This window comes from Engystomops pustulosus, chromosome 1 (genome assembly GCF_040894005.1).
Source record: "Engystomops pustulosus chromosome 1, aEngPut4.maternal, whole genome shotgun sequence".
Taxonomy (NCBI): Eukaryota; Metazoa; Chordata; class Amphibia; order Anura; family Leptodactylidae; genus Engystomops; species Engystomops pustulosus.
The window spans coordinates 180663959-180685141 of NC_092411.1; the positions used below are offsets into that span (position 1 = coordinate 180663959).

General features: G+C 39.5%; 1 protein-coding gene and 1 long non-coding RNA gene across 8 annotated transcripts in view; one reads left to right on the plus strand and one right to left on the minus strand.

Annotated features, from left to right (window-relative positions):
- PSD3 (pleckstrin and Sec7 domain containing 3) overlaps positions 1-21183 on the minus strand; it is a 350748-nt gene that overhangs the window by 50932 nt on the left and 278633 nt on the right. For all 7 annotated transcript variants that reach the window (XM_072114187.1, XM_072114198.1, XM_072114193.1 and 4 more), the window contains one exon: positions 14220-14416. In XM_072114187.1, the coding sequence (XP_071970288.1) occupies positions 14220-14416 (197 nt within the window). The remainder of the gene's footprint in view (positions 1-14219; positions 14417-21183) is intronic.
- Positions 1-21183, plus strand: part of LOC140068871 (uncharacterized) — a 78853-nt gene that overhangs the window by 32623 nt on the left and 25047 nt on the right. The window lies entirely within an intron of this gene.

Sequence of the window (21183 nt, forward strand, 5' to 3'; positions counted from 1 at the left end):
GCCCAAACTACAACCAGGACCGACTTACTTATCGCAAAGTGCCAACACAGAAATTTAATTTGTGATTTATACTTCCTGCTCTGTCACAGCTTACATTGATACCAGCACTCTGAGGACACCAATAAAGCAGAAAATAGAAGAAATTTGGATGATCATTGTAGCTTCCCTCCAGGGTCCCATAAACAGGAAGAATTGTCAGGGTCGGAGCAAGAGCTACAATGATCATCCAGATCTGTCCCTCTACCCTTCCACTCCTCCAGTAGTCCCAGGTAGCACTGTCACTTTAATATAGCTCTGTGCACAGCAAGTCCTGGGCTGCCTGGGACTGCAGGAAGATACCTGGAGTCCTCTCTGGTGATGGCCGAGTGCCCACAGAAAGGGCTCTGAGTGCCACCTCTGGCACCAGTGCCATAGGTTCGCCACCACTGGCCTAGGACATGATTTCTATTGCAAAATTTGCAATGGCTGGAAACTAGATGTGGTAATTGTGCAACTGTCATGCATACAGAGCAATGCCTGGAAGATTATTTTCCATTTGGTATCCCTCTATCCTATGCATGTTTCAGAGTACACAGTCTCCCAAGAGGACATGCACATTTATAGTCAGTAGGTGGTGACTGTGAGGGTCATGGGAGTGAGCCTCACAGGCTCCCCCCATTTTCTTCAGCTCTTTTCATGGTTTTTAAAGGTAATCTGTGATCATGAATGTCACTTTTGCATTATGATAGTCTCTTATAGACTTATTTGAAATTAACAAGCTAGAGGCTATGTTGTGCATGTAAGAAATTCAATTTCAACTCTTTAAACATTTCCTGGCTTCCTGCCAGCAGTGTGTGGAAAGTTTGAGGGGGGGGGGGGGGGGCAGTTGATAAGACACAAGTAGCCTTCTGTTCAATTTCTTCTCTCCTCGTCCTCACGCAATTCCCTCCCTTGGCCTCTCCCCTTACTCCCCCCACTCCCTTAGGCGAGTTCAATGCCACAAGCCATTTTAATTTACACTGCCACTTACACCATTTATATTAGCGGTACCCACCTTTATTTGCTTATCCAGTAGCAGCAGGGTGTGAAATATGGAATTATATGTCAGGATTGTAAATGGATTTGGAAGAGTGTGGTGCACTGGTGTGAGAGCCTTTCCCCTCTGCTATGAGTTACTGCTTTTGCAGGCTTCTGTTTGAATTCCACTGAGGTTACTCAGGAGGAGGGGCTGTACAGCGGTAAATTAAGGAGACTGAAAACAACAATGCACTAGAGGGGTACAACTCTTGCTTGGATATAAATGATTTTTAACAGTTCTGCTACTACTAAACAACATACACAGCTCTCTGGGTCTCTCGCCTTACACTTTTTGCTGCCTACTTTGTTCAAAACTTCCAAAAGATCCCTTTCAAATTGCTATTCTTGGTTTTCTGACATCAAGGCAGCAGGGACCAAAAAATGGTGGAATGCCTGAACTGTTATGAATACTCTCAAAAACATGGGACGGACCCTTTTAAATTATAATTGTTTCAATCATGTTGTACAGTTGGTATATTAAGTATTTAAACCCCTTCAGTTTATCACTGTTTCATTGCAGCCAACTGGCATAATAAAAACGTTATTTTCTTTTGCTCATTACTGTGCACTCCCATATTGACATAAAAAACTAGAAAAGTAGACATTTTTGCTAATTGATTAAAAATTAAATATCACATGGTAAGTATCATGAGTATTCAGACTCATTAGGCTTGGACTTGATTAGGAAAAGCACACGTCTGTCTATATATGATCCTATAGCTCACAGTAACAGCTCTCATGTCAGCGAGCCAGTGGTTCATTGTAATGAATCATATGCAAAAACTCCATATACTGCCATACAGTTGTATTGCAGTATATGGTAGGAATGATCTGACCGTCTGGGGTTAATATACCCTAGAGGGTCTAAGAAATAGTGAAAAAGAAAAAAAAAAGTTTAAAAAATGAATAAAATATAAAAAATTCAAATCACCCCCCTTTCCCTAGAACTGATCTAAAATCTAATAAACAGTAAAAATCACAAACACATCAGGTATCGCGGCGTCCTAAAATGCCCACAGCTCTGTACACCAAAGTATGAAAAAGTTATTAGCGTCAGAAGATGGCAAATTTTTTCCTTTTTCGTACATATTAAAACCGCAATAAAACCTGTATAAATTTGGTATCACCGCGATCGTACCGAACCAAAGAATAAAGTAGATGTGTTATTTGGAGCGCAGAATGAAAATCGTAAAAACTGAGCCTACAAGAACGTGACGCACATGCGTTTTTTTTTCTTCAATTTTTCCACATTTGGAATTTTTTTCCTGCTTCCCAGTACACGGCATGTTACAATAAATAACATCACGGGAAAGTAAAATTTATTACACATAAAATAAGCCCTCACACAACTCTGTACACTGAAAAATGAAAAAGTTATGGATTTTTTTAAGGTGGAGAGCGAGAAATGAGCGAAAAAACCCTGCATCCTTAAGGAGTTAATAAGGGCACAGTGGCCTCTATAGTCCTTAAATTGAAGAAGTTCAAAATTACACACAATTTTGTTCTAACCACTGTAAAACAAAGAGTTAAACTTCATAAAAGTTGCTTTACATATGTTGAGAGTGTAGTTTATACAACGTGGTAATTTATGGGGTTTTACTATTATTTAGGCCTCGCAAAGTGACTTGAAAGGTCTCTCAAAAGCAAGATTTTGCGTTTACTGAAAGTAGACATTCAGTAAAGTGAGTTATAAAGTTTCTCTTGGTGTTATGACTATGAGTCTTATTAACCAAGGGTCAGACTACGGGGATTACACGGCTTGCACAGGTATTTAAGAAGTGTCTGCGATGGGATTTTGGAGGCCGCAATCCTTTTTTGGCACAGCTGTGCTGGATTACATGTGACAAAGAGGGTGCGCCGTCGGATTTAACTTTCAAATTGTGTCAAAAGCCCAAGCACTTAGATGCACCACTAAAAAGATGGTGATCTCTGTTGGACCTGAGCGGGGAAGTGACACATTCATGATATCGAACGCACAATCTACGTGATTTGCGGCACGCTGCATTATCGTCTGACAACTAATTTTCGGTGAACTCCAGCGGCACTGTAAATAAATGTGCCCCTATGTGCCAAAAAAGAAGAACATTTAGAATTTTAAAAATTGAGAATTTTTCCAAGTTTTCAACAAATATCTATTTTTTCATAAATAAACCTAAAACATAGTGCCATTTTTGATTCAATTCAGAAATGCTAAGACTCCTATCCCCCCCCCCCCTTATTTGCTATTCATTTTCTAAACTCTGTTTGCTATCAAGACGGACAGAAATTCACAGATCACATAGAAGGTCAATGCAGGGTGGATGCTAAGCTATTTTTATATATTTTTCTATGCTTCATTTAGTATAAACGGCTAATGCCACGGAAGTTAGTTCACAGCTTTTTTATCCGATCATAAATGATTAAAGTTTTTTCTCAGTTATGTTCCATTTCATAGTCAAAATGGTTTTAGTTCTAAAACCAGAGTTTTATGCTTTTAGGAAGATAAAACATGTAAATTTGTCTGAAACCCTAAATAAAGCAGAAATTCCTTTATTTGGATTTCATGCATTGTAGTTAGGTGTGCAAGTTCCTAAAGTCCTTCTGCAGGAGAAAAGTAAAATTTTGAAGATTAACCCATTAAGGACCCAGCCCTTTTTCGCTCTCCACATTCAAAAAACTAACTTTTTCATGTTTTTGTGTACAGAGCTGTGTGAGGGCTTATTTTCTCCGTAACAAATTTTACTTCTCAGTGAGGATATTTATTATTCCATGCCGTGTACTGGAAAGCTGGAAAAAAAATTCCAAATGTGGTGAAATTGGTAAAAAATGCATTTGCGTCCCTTTCTTGTGGGCTCTGTTTTTACTTTATTCTTTAGTTTGGTATGGTTACAGTGATACCAAATGATATAGGTTTTATTGTGTTTCAATATATTTTCACAAATGAAAACAATATGTACGAAAAAAAATGTTTCACAATCTTCAGACTCTAACAACTTTTTTACACTTTGATATATGGAGCCGTTTGGTGTCATTTTTAACTAAATGAGCTGATGTTTTCATTGCTACCATTTTGAGGACTATGCAACCTTTTGATTACTTTCTATTACACTTTTATGTTATGTAAAATGTGACGTTTAGGGCATTTGGGCTCTATTTTCCATTATGTGGCTCACCACCAGCAATAACCGTGGCAAGGCTCTCATGGCAACTGATCGGTATTCCTCGATGACATAACAGGAAGCTGCGTTCTCAACCAAGATGGCGGCGCTCATGCACCGCCGACTTTTAAATGCCGCCGGCAAATCAAGGACAATCAAGGGGCTGACACCCGCGATCGGTGCTAGCACTGACCATGGGTGTTAGCGATGGATGTTTGCTGCAATATGCAGAAAACCTGAGTCTGTATGAAGAGGGCTCACCCCCTTCATACATCCTTAATAGCTCGCCAACGGATATATCCATCAGTGAGTGTTGAGGAGTTAAAGGAAATCTACCATCTGAAGTAGTTATACAATGTAGATTCCCCCTACCTGCCGCATCCCCAAACTAAATTTAATTTCAGGGGTTACTGGGGTCTTGGAATAGCCTAATAGGGCTCCAGGGGTGAAGGCTACTTCTACTTTTTTTGTTCGGGCACATCTCCGTTACTGAGCACTACCAGTGTTTATTTCACATTAAAGTCATTTCATGGTTAAAAAATAAGGGGTTTGTTTGAGTGCAAGTTTGGAGTAGTGCCTCTCTTTTTTAAGAAACTTTCTTGTTATTTTACATATGTGTGTAAACATTTGGTGTGTCTGAGCTGGAGTGGTTTTCTAGGAGCAGCAGTCTGACATTAATATCAGACAGAGGGTTACAGCAGTACAGAGCATGAGTAATAGGACTTAAGGGAAATGCTAAATAAACACTCCAGTATTGAAAGTGTTTAATTGTTTTAAAGGGAATCTACCAACAGGATCAAGCACACTGACATAATGGTGTTTGCCCCTTTGTGCAGGATCTACTCTTTTTTAGATTCTAATGCCCAAGTTTTAAAAAAAAAAAAGATAAGTGTTAATGGAGCCCAAAGCCCCTTAGGCTTATTTGCCGACTTTTAATTTTTTTACAAAATCTTTTTATTTTTTTTTCAAAAGAAAATATACATATGATTCAATCAATTTTAACTTTAAACACTCTGGCAAGATATACCATGGCATACACTTACAGAGCTTCATCCAATTTTCTGTCATCACTATTGCACGGGTTGTGTGACCTGTTTCATAATCCTACTCACTGCTCGATTTACTGGGGGATGTGTATATTGACCCTAGACATTCTCCTCCTCGGTGGTTCTCAAATTTGTAACTTGCCCAATGTACCTTTCAAAATCCCTAAAGAAACCTTTGGTTTGTTTTTCCTTGTGTCTTAGTGATTCTAACCTGTCCAGTCCGATCGGGTATTTTACTTGGGCTATGGCATCCGCTGCTGTCGGTGATTTGCCTACTTTATAAAGCATTTTATTTTTACAAAACAAAGGCATAGGAAGCTTAAAGAAGAGCAGATCCTTTCAGAGGGGGCAAACACCAGTATCTCAGCGTTCTTAGTTTACAATCCTTCTTCCTTGTGGTAGATTTCTTTTAAAAGTGTTTTTACATTCTTTTCTGCAATCTACATAAAGCATCCTAACATCTTCTCCAACAACCTGTAAACCATCAACAAAAATGTGATTTAAACAGTTCAAAATAAAAATGGAAATGGCAGCATCTATTGGTATTCGTATGGAAGCATTTATTTCCTCTGTTGTAAATAGTAAAAGCAAATATTAATGGAGCCAATGTCTGGATAGTTCAAGTTATTTTACTAGATGCTTGAACATCACAATGAAAAATCACCTGCGTGGTACTATTCAGACTGTTGAGGGGGTGAAAAGTTATCTGCACATGATATATTCTGTGTGAAATCCCATATGCAGCAACAATCTTGTTCACAACACTAACTGGTTGCTGTAGAAAATTCCTGAAACAGCTACATTGTTACAAAACCACAGTGTATAAATAGTGTGCGCCAAGGTTGTTTAGACTTTTAATGTACATACTTTGTGGAGATCATATACCAGTGTTATGGGGGTTATGTTTAAATCATAATGTAGTCTTCGTTCCCTTAACTGGCATTTCATCAACCAGTGTTACATTTTAATTTTTTAATACAAACGCTGATATGAGCAGGTTCATACAATAAACCTTTTCCCTCATATTAGCATTTTGGTCTAAAATAATAAGAAGTTCTCCCATAGGCCTGCAGAATGGCTTTATCTCCGGAGTAAACACAAAACACTGTTAAGTTTTGGGAAAGAGTTGCCAATGTTCTTTTAATTTCTCTAAGGGCTTCTGTCAGAAGTTAATCAGTTTCTTTAATAAAAATGTGTTCTTTTCTGGAATAATAAGGAATCATAAGGAACTATAATGCAGAATACTTAAAATAACAATGCTTCCCACATTAAGCAAAAATAGGCATATATGATGTCCATCCAGTCTGTGTCTACCACCAAGACCATCTCTCATCTATCAATAGCATTTATCTATCGGTGATCAGTTCAACAAATCCAGCTGCTATGGGATCCGTACAGGGAGGCAGCCATATGTACACAGTGAATTTTTTTAATGCATCTGATTACTAGACAGATTTGGAATAGATTACCATTTTACGACTAAAAATCTAGGAAACGGTTATTGGTGCAACAGATAGCTAACAACTATGCACCGAGTAACTACAATAGAAAGCTGATGGCTTTCATCCAGCTCTTTAATTTGGAGCTGACAAAGAAAAGTGCATTTAATGCAAACATTATTCATTGCAATACAATTTATGTGCTGAAGGGCATCAAAAACAAATCGTGTGACTAAGCAGAAATGTCAAAAGCAATTATGAAGAGTAAACATAATTCAGAAGTCATGAAATGAAAGAGCGCCGCTGCATATTGGGATGAGATGGGAAAAGAAATGGAAATTATGCTGAAATATAAGAAGTGGTGAATTTACCTTTCTCTTCAACGTTCATCTCAAAGAAACAAATTGTATTAACATTTACATTAGAAAGAAACATAACACAACTAGAACTCTAATGTTCCTAAAAGAAACCTATCAGCAAATATTCAAGCCGATGTTATTATAATAGTTTAAAAAAAAACTGCCATGTTTCACCCATTGTAAGAACTCTTCTCTGAAACAACGGGGAAATGTATTACGCTTTCTTTGCCAGTTTCCTGGCGGAGAGAGAGCACATGAATCTACCCCGACACCACCATTTTTTGGGATTCTCTGACCGAACACTTCACTTTGGGTTTGTCGGGCAGAAAACTGGCAGAGACTATAGCAAAAAAACTCCTCCAGTTCAAAGCTTCACTCACAGCTGAGCACATGATGGGGCATTCTCAATCCTGTGACGTTTTGGGGGAATGCCCCCTTTATCAGACATGTGAAGTGTTTCTACCCGATATCAACACGTGAGATTATACAACGGAAAAAGACTGGAAATGTGAACGCATACCGTATTTTTCGGCCTATAAGGCGCAACAAAAATCCTTTAATTTTCTCAAAAATCAAGGTGCGCCTTATAGGCCGGTGCGCCTTATATATGAACTTATACAGAAATGTACTACAGACAAGATGTACTGTACATTTACCAGTGTTTAATAGCTCCATCCCCAGAAATTTCCTGCACCTTCCCACACAGTATACAGGGTCCCTAGCTCCTGAAGTTCCCTGGCACCACAACTAACATTGTGCCCATCCTGCCCTCCCCTAGCAGGGAGAGACCGGAGCTGCCATAGTGCCGACCACGAGGCAATCATCATCATCGGTAACCAATCCCCCATACCTGACAGTCCTGTAACAGGGGAAAGAGCAGGAGCCACAGGAACCCCACAGGAATAACACCCTGGCTGAGGAGGGAAGGAGAAGGGGCAGAAGGAGACAGCTTAACCCCTGCTGCATCACCCTGCATTAACCCCCAGCAGCCCATACCTCAGAGATCGGAGCTCTCTGACAGCTGAAGACAAGTTACCCGGGAAGTGTATCAGGCTTGAACTGTGCACAGGTCTGCTGGTCATTTTTAGGTACTGCATTTGATCCTGCGCCTTATACTCCAGTGCGCCTTATATATGAACCTAGATGTCCTAGCAGGCATTTATTAGAGGTGCGCCTTATACTCCGGTGCGCCTTATAGGCCGAAAAATACGGTATATAAAAGGTAAACTAAATTGGATTGAATCCTAGTACTCATATGGATTAATGGCACATAGACTGTGTGAATTATGTCGTAACAAGTGATAACTAAAAAGATGTTTGATATGTAATAGTGGATTGAATGACAATCGCATGTAAATTAATGGTACAAAACCTGGTGCTTGATAAGTTTGGTCTAAAGACTGTGCAAATTATGCCTTAACAAGTGATAACTAAGGTGATGTTTAATATGTGAGTTGTGTGGACTCCACTATTACTTGCCAAGACCTCAAATAGACATTTTAAGGGATTTCAAGGCTAACTGCGAAACCCACTGGAGGCTGGAAGGGGGTGAAACAAAAAGAAAAAGGGCATACTTACTTTTGCCCAGTGTACCATTTCAGTATCATAGTCATGGTTTGTGGGGCCAGCTTTACCAGACTTGTTGAAGTAACTGTTACCACTTTGGCTGGGTGAAATCCATGCTCATGCACTATCATTCTTGCTCAGTGGTTGATCACACTGGCCACAGAGCGAGGAGTAACACTTTTTTGAGCCATTTCTTTATGAAGCCTTTTGAATAGGCAGCCCTCTGCAGTGGAGGTCTCCCAAAATCTAACTCCAATTATCTATTTAGGTTTTGTTTACAGGCCAATAATAATTTTATAATTATAAAAATATTGTCAGGAACAATTAAACATTTATGGTTGGTTTGTAAAGGTTTCTATACCTTTTGGACAAAAATTCCTCACCTTAAAAAAAATAAAAATAACTGTTTGATCTCTGGTCTAGTTTGAGCTTCCACGATGCAAATCTCATGTTTAGCATAAACTACTTCAATTGGGATTGTTGAGCATAGAAATAAAGACACATTTGAGGTGTTAGGATCTACATGTACAAAATATATGTGCGGTCAGTACAAGGATCTATTACATAATTTAATATTTCAGAGAAATGTACAAAGGATGAGGAAAAATACATTGCGGATTGAGGAAAGAAGGTTTAGAAATGATACAGGAAAGAGTTCTTTACAAACAGAGCAGTTAAACTATGGCATGTTCTACCACAAGAAGTAGTAAGCATAGAAATAGGCTAGATTTAGTTTTTTTTTAATGAAAAAAAGACATTGATGGTTAAAATTAAACAATGAATTAAATGTTGTTCACAACTTGTTTTTGTGGCTTCCTTGATCCAGGGATGACATTAGGGTCATTTGTAAGGAATATTTCCCCTAATATAATATATTTGGCATCTGTTCTATAGAGGCTTTTGCCTTTCTCTGGATCACATTGTAGAAAAAATTACTGTAACATTACTGTAACTTACATTAACTGTTACATTACATGTAACTTTTGCAAAAACAGTAATTGATTTTGAAGAAATCGACCAGCATCCATCAGTCTTGTTCTCATCATAAAAAGGTGCTAATGGTTGACAGAAAGGCAGCTGTTCAGAATCTATTAGGTATGGCTAAAATTTTAAAAACATGATGCCTAAATTAGTTTGGAGGACAACAGGAGGGTGCTGATAGATGGACTGATATCTTGAGCTCAGATGGCTGTACTAGCCACATCCTCACAAGGCCAAGGATCATTATAATGCAGTGATGGCTAACCTATGACACGCGTGTCAGTGCTGACACGCGTAGCCATTTTCACTGACACGCGGCTGCCTGAGAGTTAAGTTTCATCCTACATGACCAGGTGCAGTAGCCAGGAGGCTGAGAGATTGCACTGAGCTTCCAGCACTCCCCCCTCCTCTTCCCCGGGCCGACCTCTCCCCATGTGTGAGCTGTGCCTAGTGTCTCCAGTCAGAACAGGTATCAGCATGGAGCACAGCAGGAGAGGGGACCCGCCCTTACACCCGGGAGAGTCCTCTGCAGCTCCTGATAGTTGTGGTGGGGGGAGGATGGCAACACAGTCAGAGGTCACATCGCTGCTGCCTTGTGTGATGTCCCAGCAGCTGCCTCCTCTACACTGACCATCTCCACAGCAGGGGCAAGGGAGGACAACCACTCTCATCATATAGTAAGGTCAGTGCACTGTATGATAGAAGACATTGTGATTATTTTGCTCCTCACACCTTCTCCATGCCAAGAGGGCATAAGGGAGATGCAGACAGTGGCACCTGCTCCCTCGCTATAACCTGTGAACTTTCATGACAGAAAGTTCACAGGTTACTAAGCATTTACACACCTGTCTGATTGTAACCGATCTATTACAATGTGTGATTTGCACATAGTAATAGATGATTGGGAAAATCCCCATATACTGCCATACTGCAGAATGCCAGTATATGGTAGAATCAATCAGACAACCTACAGTTAAAGTGCCCTAGAAATTAAATAGTGTATATATATATTTATTATTTAAACTATAAATATCACAAAATTATGGGTTTTTTTTGTCAAGGTGACACACCACCCGAGTTATGCTCGTTTTTTTGGCGAATTTTGACACACCAAGCTCAAAAGGTTGCCCATCACTGTTATAATGCATAGACTTAGGAATCAGTCACTCATTATAATCTATAAGAATCCATCCCTGAATACAAGTAAGCACAATGTTAGATACATTTTTTAGAGCTGTCAGTCGAAGAAAACCTTTTTCTTTTGTGGTATATTGAAGAAAAGCATTTCGCTTTTACTTGCTTCACTGCATAGTTGCAAGTGAATAATATAATTGTCAAACGCCAAAAAATTGCTCTAGAGCATTTGCTGCTTGTGCTAACTTTTATTAAAATGTCTCTAGAAAAGGCAAAACATAGCTACCCATCTAATGTTATATATGTTAAGTGACTTGGACTGGTACCATTTAATTACAGCATTTCAGCATGGTGTATGTCATATGATCTGTCTTCCTTTTAAGTTTGAGTCTCCCCCCTATCCTGGTAATGACCTCTCATCTAAGTCAATCCTACCTGTGGATTTGGTGATGAGCACTATAAATATATCACAGTCCACTGAATTGTTTGGTATGAAGTGGGTCCCACCTCCAATAAGACTATATGCCGGCCCACCACGCTTACCTGGTCATATGAATGGACCAATTTACTGCCGGATAAAAAAGTGGGCAGAACTGAAATGAATACAGGCAGTTATGTACAAGAAAGGTTCTGCAGGTTTGTTCATAAGTTGAGTTTGTATGTAAGTCGGAACTGTATACTATTATTGGAACCCCAGTCAAAATTTTTTTGGTCTCTGACAATTGGATTTTAAAAATGTTGGATTGTCATAAGAACCAGAATCTTCATTGCAGACACCTGTGATAACTGTTATAGCGGTTTATTGTAGCCTAGGACTTAAGTACAGCAAATTACCAAAATCCAGAGGTCCGTTTGTAACTAGGAGTCGTATGTAAGTCAGGGGACCGCCTGTACAGTTAAACTCAATGTCATTAATCACAAAATGGAGGTTAAATAGTTTGCTTTTATGATTCACAAAATTGTATGGGCTTTCAAAAGTAAGCAAAGTTAATACTAAGATGGCTGCCACAATACACTACACTCAACGGCCACTTTATTAGGTACACCTTGCTAGTAACGGGTTGGACCCCCTTTTGCCTTCAGAATTGCCTCAATTCTTCATGGTATAGAGTCAACAAGGTGCTGGAAGCATTCCTCAGAGATTTTGGTCCATATTGACATGATGGCATCACACAGTTGCCGCAGATTTGTCGGCTGCACATCCATGATGCGAATCTCCCGTTCCACCACATCCCAAAGATGCTCTATTGGATTGAAATCTGGTGACTGTGGAGGCCATTTGAGTACAGTGAACTAATTGTCGTGTTCAAGAAACCAGTCTAAGATGATTCCAGCTTTATGACACAGCGCATTATCCTGCTGAAAGTAGCCATCAGATGTTGGGTACATTGTGGTCATAAAGGGATGGACATGGTCAGCAACAATACTCAGGTAGGCTGTGGCGTTGCACGATGCTCAATTGGTACCAAGGGGCCCAAAGAGTGCCAAGAAAATATTCCCCACACCATGACACCACCACCACCAGCCTGAACCGTTGATACAAGGCAGGATGGATCCATGCTTTCATGTTGTTGACGCCAAATTCTGACCCTACCATCTGAATGTCGCAGCAGAAATCGAGACTCATCAGACCAGGCAACGTTTTTCCAATCTTCTACTGTCCAATTTCGATGAGCTTGTGCAAATTGTAGCCTCAGTTTCCTGTTCTTAGCTGAAAGGAGTGGCACCCAGTGTGGTCTTCTGCTGCTGTAGCCCATCGGCCTCAAAGTTCGACGTACTGTGCGTTCAGAGATGCTCTTCTGCCTACCTTGGTTGTAACGGGTCAGCTCGAACCAGTCTGCCCATTCTCATCTGACCTCTGGCATCAACAAGGCATTTCCGCCCACAGAAATGCCGCTCACTGGATGTTTTTTCTTTTTCGGACCATTCTCTGTAAACCCTAGAGATGGTTGTGCGTGAAAATCCCAGTAGATCAGCAGTTTCTGAAATACTCAGACCAGCCCTTCTGGCACCAACAACCATGCCACGTTCAAAGGCACTCAAATCACCTTTTTTCCCCATACTGATGCTCGGTTTGAACTGCAGGAGATTGTCTTGACCATGTCTACATGCCTAAATGCACTGAGTTGCCGCCATGTGATTGGCTGATTAGAAATTAAGTGTTAACAAGCAGTTGGACAGGTGTACCTAATAAAGTGGCCGGTGAGTGTATATCTCTCGTGATTCCTAAGTTCCCACTTATGCTCTGCTTCCAGTGATGATCTAACAGAGTGTCTTACCCTGTTACCATAGTAATGATGAATGTAACTGCCATCATTGCACATTGCCCCACTGAGATGACGTCTCACTGTAACACTGGCCATACTGGATGGCCTGCAAGCAATCAACTACAGCCAAACATAGTGATGATCATAGTGAATCAAAGGACTGATTAAAAATCCAGGAGCATTTTAATTCCTCATTATATTGTATGTCCACAACATTTTTCTGCTAAGGGGAGCAAAATTTAATAATAACAATTAATTAGATGTGAGTTTGTATTTTATAATCCATTTGAATCTGAATGATGCTTATTCCTGGAATAACCCTTTAAGCTTGGGCACTTGTGATCCATACTGTACAAGTCACTTCAGAAGACTTTCTCTTCGCCCATTCTTTTGAAAGCGATGAGTCCCAACAGTAGATATCCTTTAATACCTGTCCACAGTAAGGGGATGGGGGAAGGTCCAAGATGGGGACCCCTAGCAATTGGAAAAAATGTGAGACAGGAAAGTCTTCTCAAATACTTTGTACGGTATGGTTTTGATTGTATATTTCCTGTAAGTATCTATACTAGCACCAACTATTTAAGCTATGATCTTTTCACCTTAAGTAAAGCCCTTTTGCAAAGGGGACAAGGTGGAAAAAGTTTTGGAAGAAAATCATGTTGCCTGGAATATTGGGCATTCATTTACCAGAATTTAAATGTTGGCAGAATTTATAAGCTGTTAGCTTAGTAAATCTTGCTCAATATGGTCATATTTCTGAACTGTGTCCTCTCTTGTGAAAAATGCAATAGCCAAAGCAGCAATTATTTTACCTAAAGCTTTTCCTTACATAGCTTACTTCATGGACAGATTATCTGTATTTGTATAAAAAAAAATGCCAGGGTCGTTGTTATAACAAGCAGAGCATTTAGCTCATCTGCCCAGGGTTTGCTGCAGTACAACTTTAAAGCTTCAGGGCCAACTAAAGAAGTCACATACTGCAAGCATTAGCATAATGTTAGTCAGTTCCATCTATTCACAATCGTTTTGTAGCAAATAGAATTTTTATATTACTGTAGCTATAATGGTTGTATTTTACTGCACAACTAAGGGAAAGCAACCAGTGCAATGATGGAGATCTTACAAACAGAATCTATTTAGAGTAGCAGAGACAAATAACTTTGCAATTTAATTTGCCAAAAGTCACAGGGGAAAGGGGTCAAAGCATTATTAAAACCATCATGAAATTTCTTACTTTTTTTTCCATCCATGTCTGCATGGATTTTACGTGCAAGGAAACCAGCCTTGTAAACCGCAGCATTAGGATCATGGGGGATGTCCAGGAAGGGGTTGCTGCTGCTTCCAATCCGACTAACACTCTTTGATCCCATACCATTGGATTTGTCATCATTGCTGTCTGATGGGGATTTCTTCATTGCGTCAACATCATCTCTGTTAGGGAAGAAAAAATAGATTCAGCATACAATAGATTAGTATACAATCTATACAATTCCATATTCAAGCCGTGTACATGATGTTGTGGGTACCAATGTTATTAACTTGGTAAATAAACAACGCATTCATTTGAAATAACCATGTTGAAGCTTTAAATATATTGAGATGTACATTTCTTGGCCACCAGAATTTGCATATTCTTACTTGGTACAATAGCGTTTTGACAGTTGCTGCCATATTCCTGTAGCTTGTAACATGAAAGTAAGTGATTTGCCTTGAGTTGTAGCCTAGTGCATGGATTTCAGACAATACAGCGAGTAAATTATCATACTAAAGCAAACCTTACAATATTGTGTGGCTACTCTCCAGGCATCATTTACCAGGTCATGTGTTCTTTATTTTACAGCATCAGGGATTAAGATGTCTGAGAAAGCCACGCACAATATATGATTAAAAAAAAGGGTTTACATTGATTAGTAATAAAATGTGGTCTTATTGGTATCCAACTTCCAATTACAGAGAAATACAATCCAACTAAATAATAACTTCAGGTTTTCAACTGAGCACAATGAGTGAATATCCACTGTGCATGGAGAAAAATGTAAGTAAACTTGTGTTAAGAATTTCTCCAGATGATTCTGTGAAAAGGAGATGAAATTGGAATAAGGGTTTTACAGGTGCATGTCCTATTCAATAAAGGCACACAAAGTCTGGTTGAGGGCGAATGTTTGGATATCATGCACTATGCCTTGAGAAAAAAACTGGTTCAAAATTAAATCTGAATGTATACAGAAATAATCAGTGCAGATGTTGCTGCAGAAAAGGGATCTACAGCATATTAAAGGGGTTGGCCCTTTTATAGGACGGAGTAAGAATAAGACCCTATTGAGGTCACCCGTATTAAACCCTCACAAAGTTTCCCATTTACCTCTGGTAAAGGAGGGTCACCTGCCCCGAGGCCAGCGGCTTCTGTCCTCGCTGGGTTCCGCCTCCTGGCAGGACCCGGCTGTATGTAACTGAGTCATTTTATAATATGATTAAATAAATAAAATAAAAGTCCTATAATCTCCCCAGCTACGCATAAAATGCAAATAAAGTATATAAAACACAAAAAAAGTACATATTTGGTATCACCGCGTCCGTATTAATCTGTACAATAAATCTAAATCAATATTGAACCCACTCGGTCAACGACGTAAAAAAAAAAAAACAATTTTTCATCAAACACCATCACAAAAATTTTCTAAAAAGTGATCAAAAAAAGTTACGACGCTACAACTGAAAAGAACAACTCTTTTCGCAAAAAATAAGCCCTCAACCAGATCTGACAACAAAAATACAGAAGTTATGGCCATGAAAAGTTGTCGATAAAAAAAATAGTGATTTCCTCCAATATTGGTTTTGCTCAATAAAATTAAGAAAAGCAAAGATAAGAAAAACTATATAAATGAGGTATCACCGCAATCGTAGTGAACCAGAGAATAAAGATAAAAAATTATTTTTACATTATGGTGAGCAGGGGAAAAAAGTGCTAAAAATCCAAAATAAAAATTGTTGATTTTGTTTGTATCCACCTTGAAATTGTTAATAAATTCTCATGAATAATCTTTAGACCCCCAAAATTAATTATCTATACATTATATCGCATCCCGCAAATAATAAGCCCTCATATGTTTGCATTACCAAAATAATTTAAATTTATAGCTTCTACAATGTGACAATACAAATCTGATGTTTATGGCGCTGCTTTCATTCTATTTCCGTCCGTGCGCCCATATAGCAGTTTACCACCACATATGGGGTTTCAGTACACTCGGGAGAAATTGGGCATCAGATGCTGCAGAGCGTTTCATCATTTAATTATGATGAAACAGTCAGTTTTGGCCTAAATGAATGTATTTTCCCAAAAAAGCTAAAGTTTCTAAATCGCAGGTCCATATTGTTTTAACCCATGTGAAACACTTAAAGGGTTAATAGACTTAATAGAAGTTGTTTTACATAAGTTGAGGGGTGAAGTTTCTATAGTGGGGTAATTTATGGGGTTTTACTATTATTTAGGCCTTTCAAAGTCACTTGAAAGCTGAGTTGTCCCTCAAAATGTGAGTTTTGGCGATTTTCAGGAAAATGAGAAAAATGGCACCTAAAATGGCATAAAGTTCTGCGCCTCATAACATCCTAGAAAAATGACAGTATGCATAAAATATCATCTCAACATAAAGCAGACATTCCGTAAATGTTAATTATCAATCTTTTTGGGTAGTTTTACTTCCTGTCTAGAAAGCAGAACATTATAAACTTGGAAAATGAAACATGCAATATGCAGCAAAGACTTACCGGCTATGGAGAGGACTCCATATGAGCTCTCTCTATGTACCCACATCCAACACGTGTGCGTTGGGAAGGGGTTAAATGTATTAAACATCGGCAGGCTACATACTGGCAGGCTACATACTACAGGGGGCTGGCAGGCTACATACTACAGGGGGCTGGCAGGCTACACGCTACAGGGGGCTGGCAAGCTACACGCTACAGGGGGCTGGCAAGCTACACGCTACAGGGGGCTGGCAAGCTACACGCTACAGGGGGCTGGCAAGCTACACGCTACAGGGGGCTGGCAAGCTACATACTACAGGGGGCTGGCAAGCTACATGCTACAGAGGGCTGGCAGGCTACATACTACAGGGGGCACACAGGCTACATACTACAGGGGGCAAGCAGGCTACATACTACAGGGGGCAGGCAAGCTATATACTACAGGGGCAGACAGGCTAAATAATACAGGGCCTGGCAGGCAGGCTAAATACTTCAGGGCCTGGCAGGCAGGCTATATACTACAGGGGGGCAGGCTGGCTATATACTACAGGGACTGGCAGGCTATACTCAAGTCAATAGGTTTTTCTAGTTTGTGTTAAAATTAGGTACCTCTGCTAATACTCGAGTATATACGGTAATTACTAAAATCTTCCCTACCCAATCTTTTGAAAGAAATATCTATAATCTCTCCTAATCCCTGAAAAGCATAATCATCCTGAATGAATCAGCATCTAGATGAAAAGCTTGTTCAGCCTAGCTGAATATCGCCGTTAATTTGCTTGGGTAATTTTGATTTGACAAATGTTGTGAATAAACCAATAGTTACTAGTTATATTATACTTACTTTACTAAACTAACAATTTTTAATTTATTTATTCAATTTATCTTAACCCCTTAATGCCGAGTCCCCTTTTAATTTTTGCATGTAAAAAGCTATGTGAGGGCTTGTTTTCTGCATAACAAATTGCATTTCATAGCGATGGTATTTAATTATACCATTACATTTTGGAACGCAATGCTACTTAACATGTTAATGATTTTTACTGTTTATATATATTTATATCAGTTCTAGGGAAATGGGGGTGATTAAAATTTTTAGGGTTTTTTAATTTAATTTTTTTAAACCATTTTTCAGAACCCCTAGGGTACTTTAACCCTAGGTTGTCTGATTGATCTTACAATATACTGCCATACTACATGGCATTATATGAGGATTTACCACATCATTTATTACAATGTGCAAATTGTACATTGTAATGAATTTGCTAGCAACAATTTGTCCAAGCAACATATTGCAGCTCCCCAATTTTTTATACAAAAACACTTTGGCAGTGTATGTACTATGCTCTGTGGGGAATGGGTGAGTGCTAAAAATGGGTCTCCTGGTGACAGGTTCCCTTTAATAATAATAATAATTCATTTATTTATATAGTGCACACATTATGCAGTAGTTTATTCACAATGGAATTGTTTCAATGGGTATCGGAAGAAGTCAAAATTTGGGTAGGGGTTAGAGGGTATTGCAGTGGAAAGGAAGATGGACATTGGGTCCTCTGGATAATTCACTTGATAGGCATAGGAAAGATGTTTTATAACTTGAACGTTTAAAAATCACAAAATACTGTCTCATAAAGAATTAAGAAGTAAATTTGGGTTTGGTTCATAGGAGTTTTATTATGCACTTGTTAAATATGCATTTTGTGGAGTTGTAGGGAAGAGAAGCACCCACTACTTTCTATGATAGTAACTTGCAAACAAACAAAAGCAGTTTTGTCTGATTTTATACACTATTAGACTAAGGTTCATATATAAATATTATAGGTGGAGAAGGATGTTGAACGATCTATCATCTGAGGAATGGAATGAGGCACTTGGGATCATAGGGAAAAACATGAAAATAGGTCCTTTTTAATTTCCCAGTTACTTCAGGTTTATGATGTCTTGCCTCCTTGCCTCCAGTTTGTGCGCCATGTAAACAAACATGGGCGGGAGAAGCACTGGATTCAGCTTCCAGACGGCCGTGGCCAGCCAGCCACGCCCGCCCGTCCCCATTCACACCATTGCATATGCAGGACAGATGGGTGTCGGGTTGGAAGCTGAATCCAGCGCTTCTTCTGCGCCCATATTTGTTTACATGGAGTACGGACTGGAGTAATAGCAGCGCGGGACACCCAGAGGGCGCCAGGAGGTAAGCACATCTTTATTTTTTTAAGCAGCCTGCTGATAAGAGAAGATTGCCTACACATGCTGTGTCATGGTCCAAAATTGTGTAACCCCTTAAAGACCTTGCCCTTTTTAGTTTTTTCTCTTCTATTTTTCACTCCCCACCTTCAAAAATCTATAACTTTTTTTATTTTTCCACATAAAGAGCTCTGTGAAGGTTCATAATGCACTTCATAGTGATGAAGTTTAATATTCCATGCCGTGAACTGGGAAGCGGGAAAAAAATTCCAAATACAGTGAACTGGCTTTCAGTGAGCGCCCCAAATGACATGTCTACTTTATTCTTTGGGTCGGTGCGCTCACAGGGATACCAAATTTGTATAAGTTTTATAATGTTTTCATACATTTATAAAAATTAATATTTTTTTCTTTTTTTATTTTGCCATCTTCTGGCGCTAATAACTTTTTTTATACTTTGGTGTAAGGAGCTGTGGGTGGTGTCATTTTTTGTGACTTTTGATGACATTTTCAATGCTGCCATTTTTAGGACAGTACGACCTTTTGATCATTTTTTTATTGATTTTTAAAATATTTTGTAAAATGGCAAAAAAGTGCCATTTTCGACGTTGGGCGCTATTTTCCGTTACAGGGTTAAACACAGTGAAAAACCGTTATTATATTTTGGTAGATTGGGCATTTTTGGACACGGCAATACCTAATGTGTTTATGATTTTTACTGTTTATTTATATTTATATCAGTTCTAGGGAAAGGAGGGTGATTTGAATTTTTGGGTTTTTTAATTATAAATTTTTTTAAACTTTTTTTTATTTACTATTTTTCAGACTCCAAAGTGTACTTTAACCCTAGGTTGTCTGATCGATCCTACCATATACTGCCATACTACAGTATGGCAGTATATGGGGATTTCCCTCCTCATTCATTACAATGTGCTGATAGCACATTGTAATGAAAGGGTTAAAACGAGACAGCCTCGATTCTTTGGAAGGTCCCCGATGACATCACAGGGAGCCCGTGAGCCCTCTCCATAGCTGGTAATTTTTTGCTGCATATTGCGTGGGCGCCACCATCTTGCTGAGGATTGCAGAGGAAAGCCAATCCATCGCCATGACAGCCTCGGGTCTTCCAAAGACCTGAGGCTGTCTCGTTGGGCGATTCAAATCACCCCCCTTTCCCTCACCATGCATACGGATCCGACCACCGCTGTACTACTACAGCGCGCGTTGGTAAGGGGTTAAATACTGGCTAAATATTTTAATTAGATTACAAAACATCCTTAATGTCTTGATTCCATTTGACCCAAAAAACTGTATACTGGGTTTAAAAACAAGCATTTTAGGCAAAGGGGTTTTAGCTTTATATCTGCTGAAGGGTTTGGTGTTGGCTCATAGGGTCATAATGACTCACTGGAAATCGAGTAAGTCGCCGGCACCTCTGGTGTGGGAGAGGAGAATGGATTTACTGATATTAGCTGATAGGTGGGAGTATGGATTATTCAAATCAGATTTTAAAGAGGTTTGGAGAGCTGGGCAAAATAGGAGTGTGCCAAGTTGAGTTGAGTTTCTCTCTCTGTGCTTTCCATGGGGTGGGGGTGGTATACACAATGGGGCAGATTTACTTACCCGGTCCATTCGCGATCCACCGGCGCATTCTCTGCACTGGATTCGGGTCCGGCCGGGATTTATTAAGGTAGTCCCTCCGCCGTCCACCAGGTGGCGCTGCTGCGCTGAAAAGCATTGGAACGCGCTGGAGTTCACCGGCTCGGGCTGAGTGAAGGTGAGTGCAAGCTCGGCGACACATTTTCCCTTTTTAAATGCGGCGGTTTTTCCGAATACGTCGGGTTTTCGTTCGGCCACGCCCCCCGATTTCCGTCGCGCGCATGCCGGCGCCGATGCGCCACAATCCGATCGCGTGCGCCAAAATCCCGGGGCAATACAGGGAAAATCGGCGCAAATCGGAAATATTCGGGTAACACGTCGGGAAAACGCAAATCGGGCACTTAGTAAATGACCCCCAATATGTATTGTGTATAATATTTGTGTACTCTTTAAAATAAAATAATAATATTTAATGTTTTTTATTGATATTTTGTATTGGGAGGTTCCAATATATTTATATATAAATAAAGGTATAAAAATTGGTGTTATCAATTAGAGATGAGCGAGCACTAAAATGCTCGGGTGCTCGTTATTCGAGACAAACTTTTCCCGATGCTCGTCTCGAATAACGAACCCCATTGAAGTCAATGGGAGACTCGAGCATTTTTCAA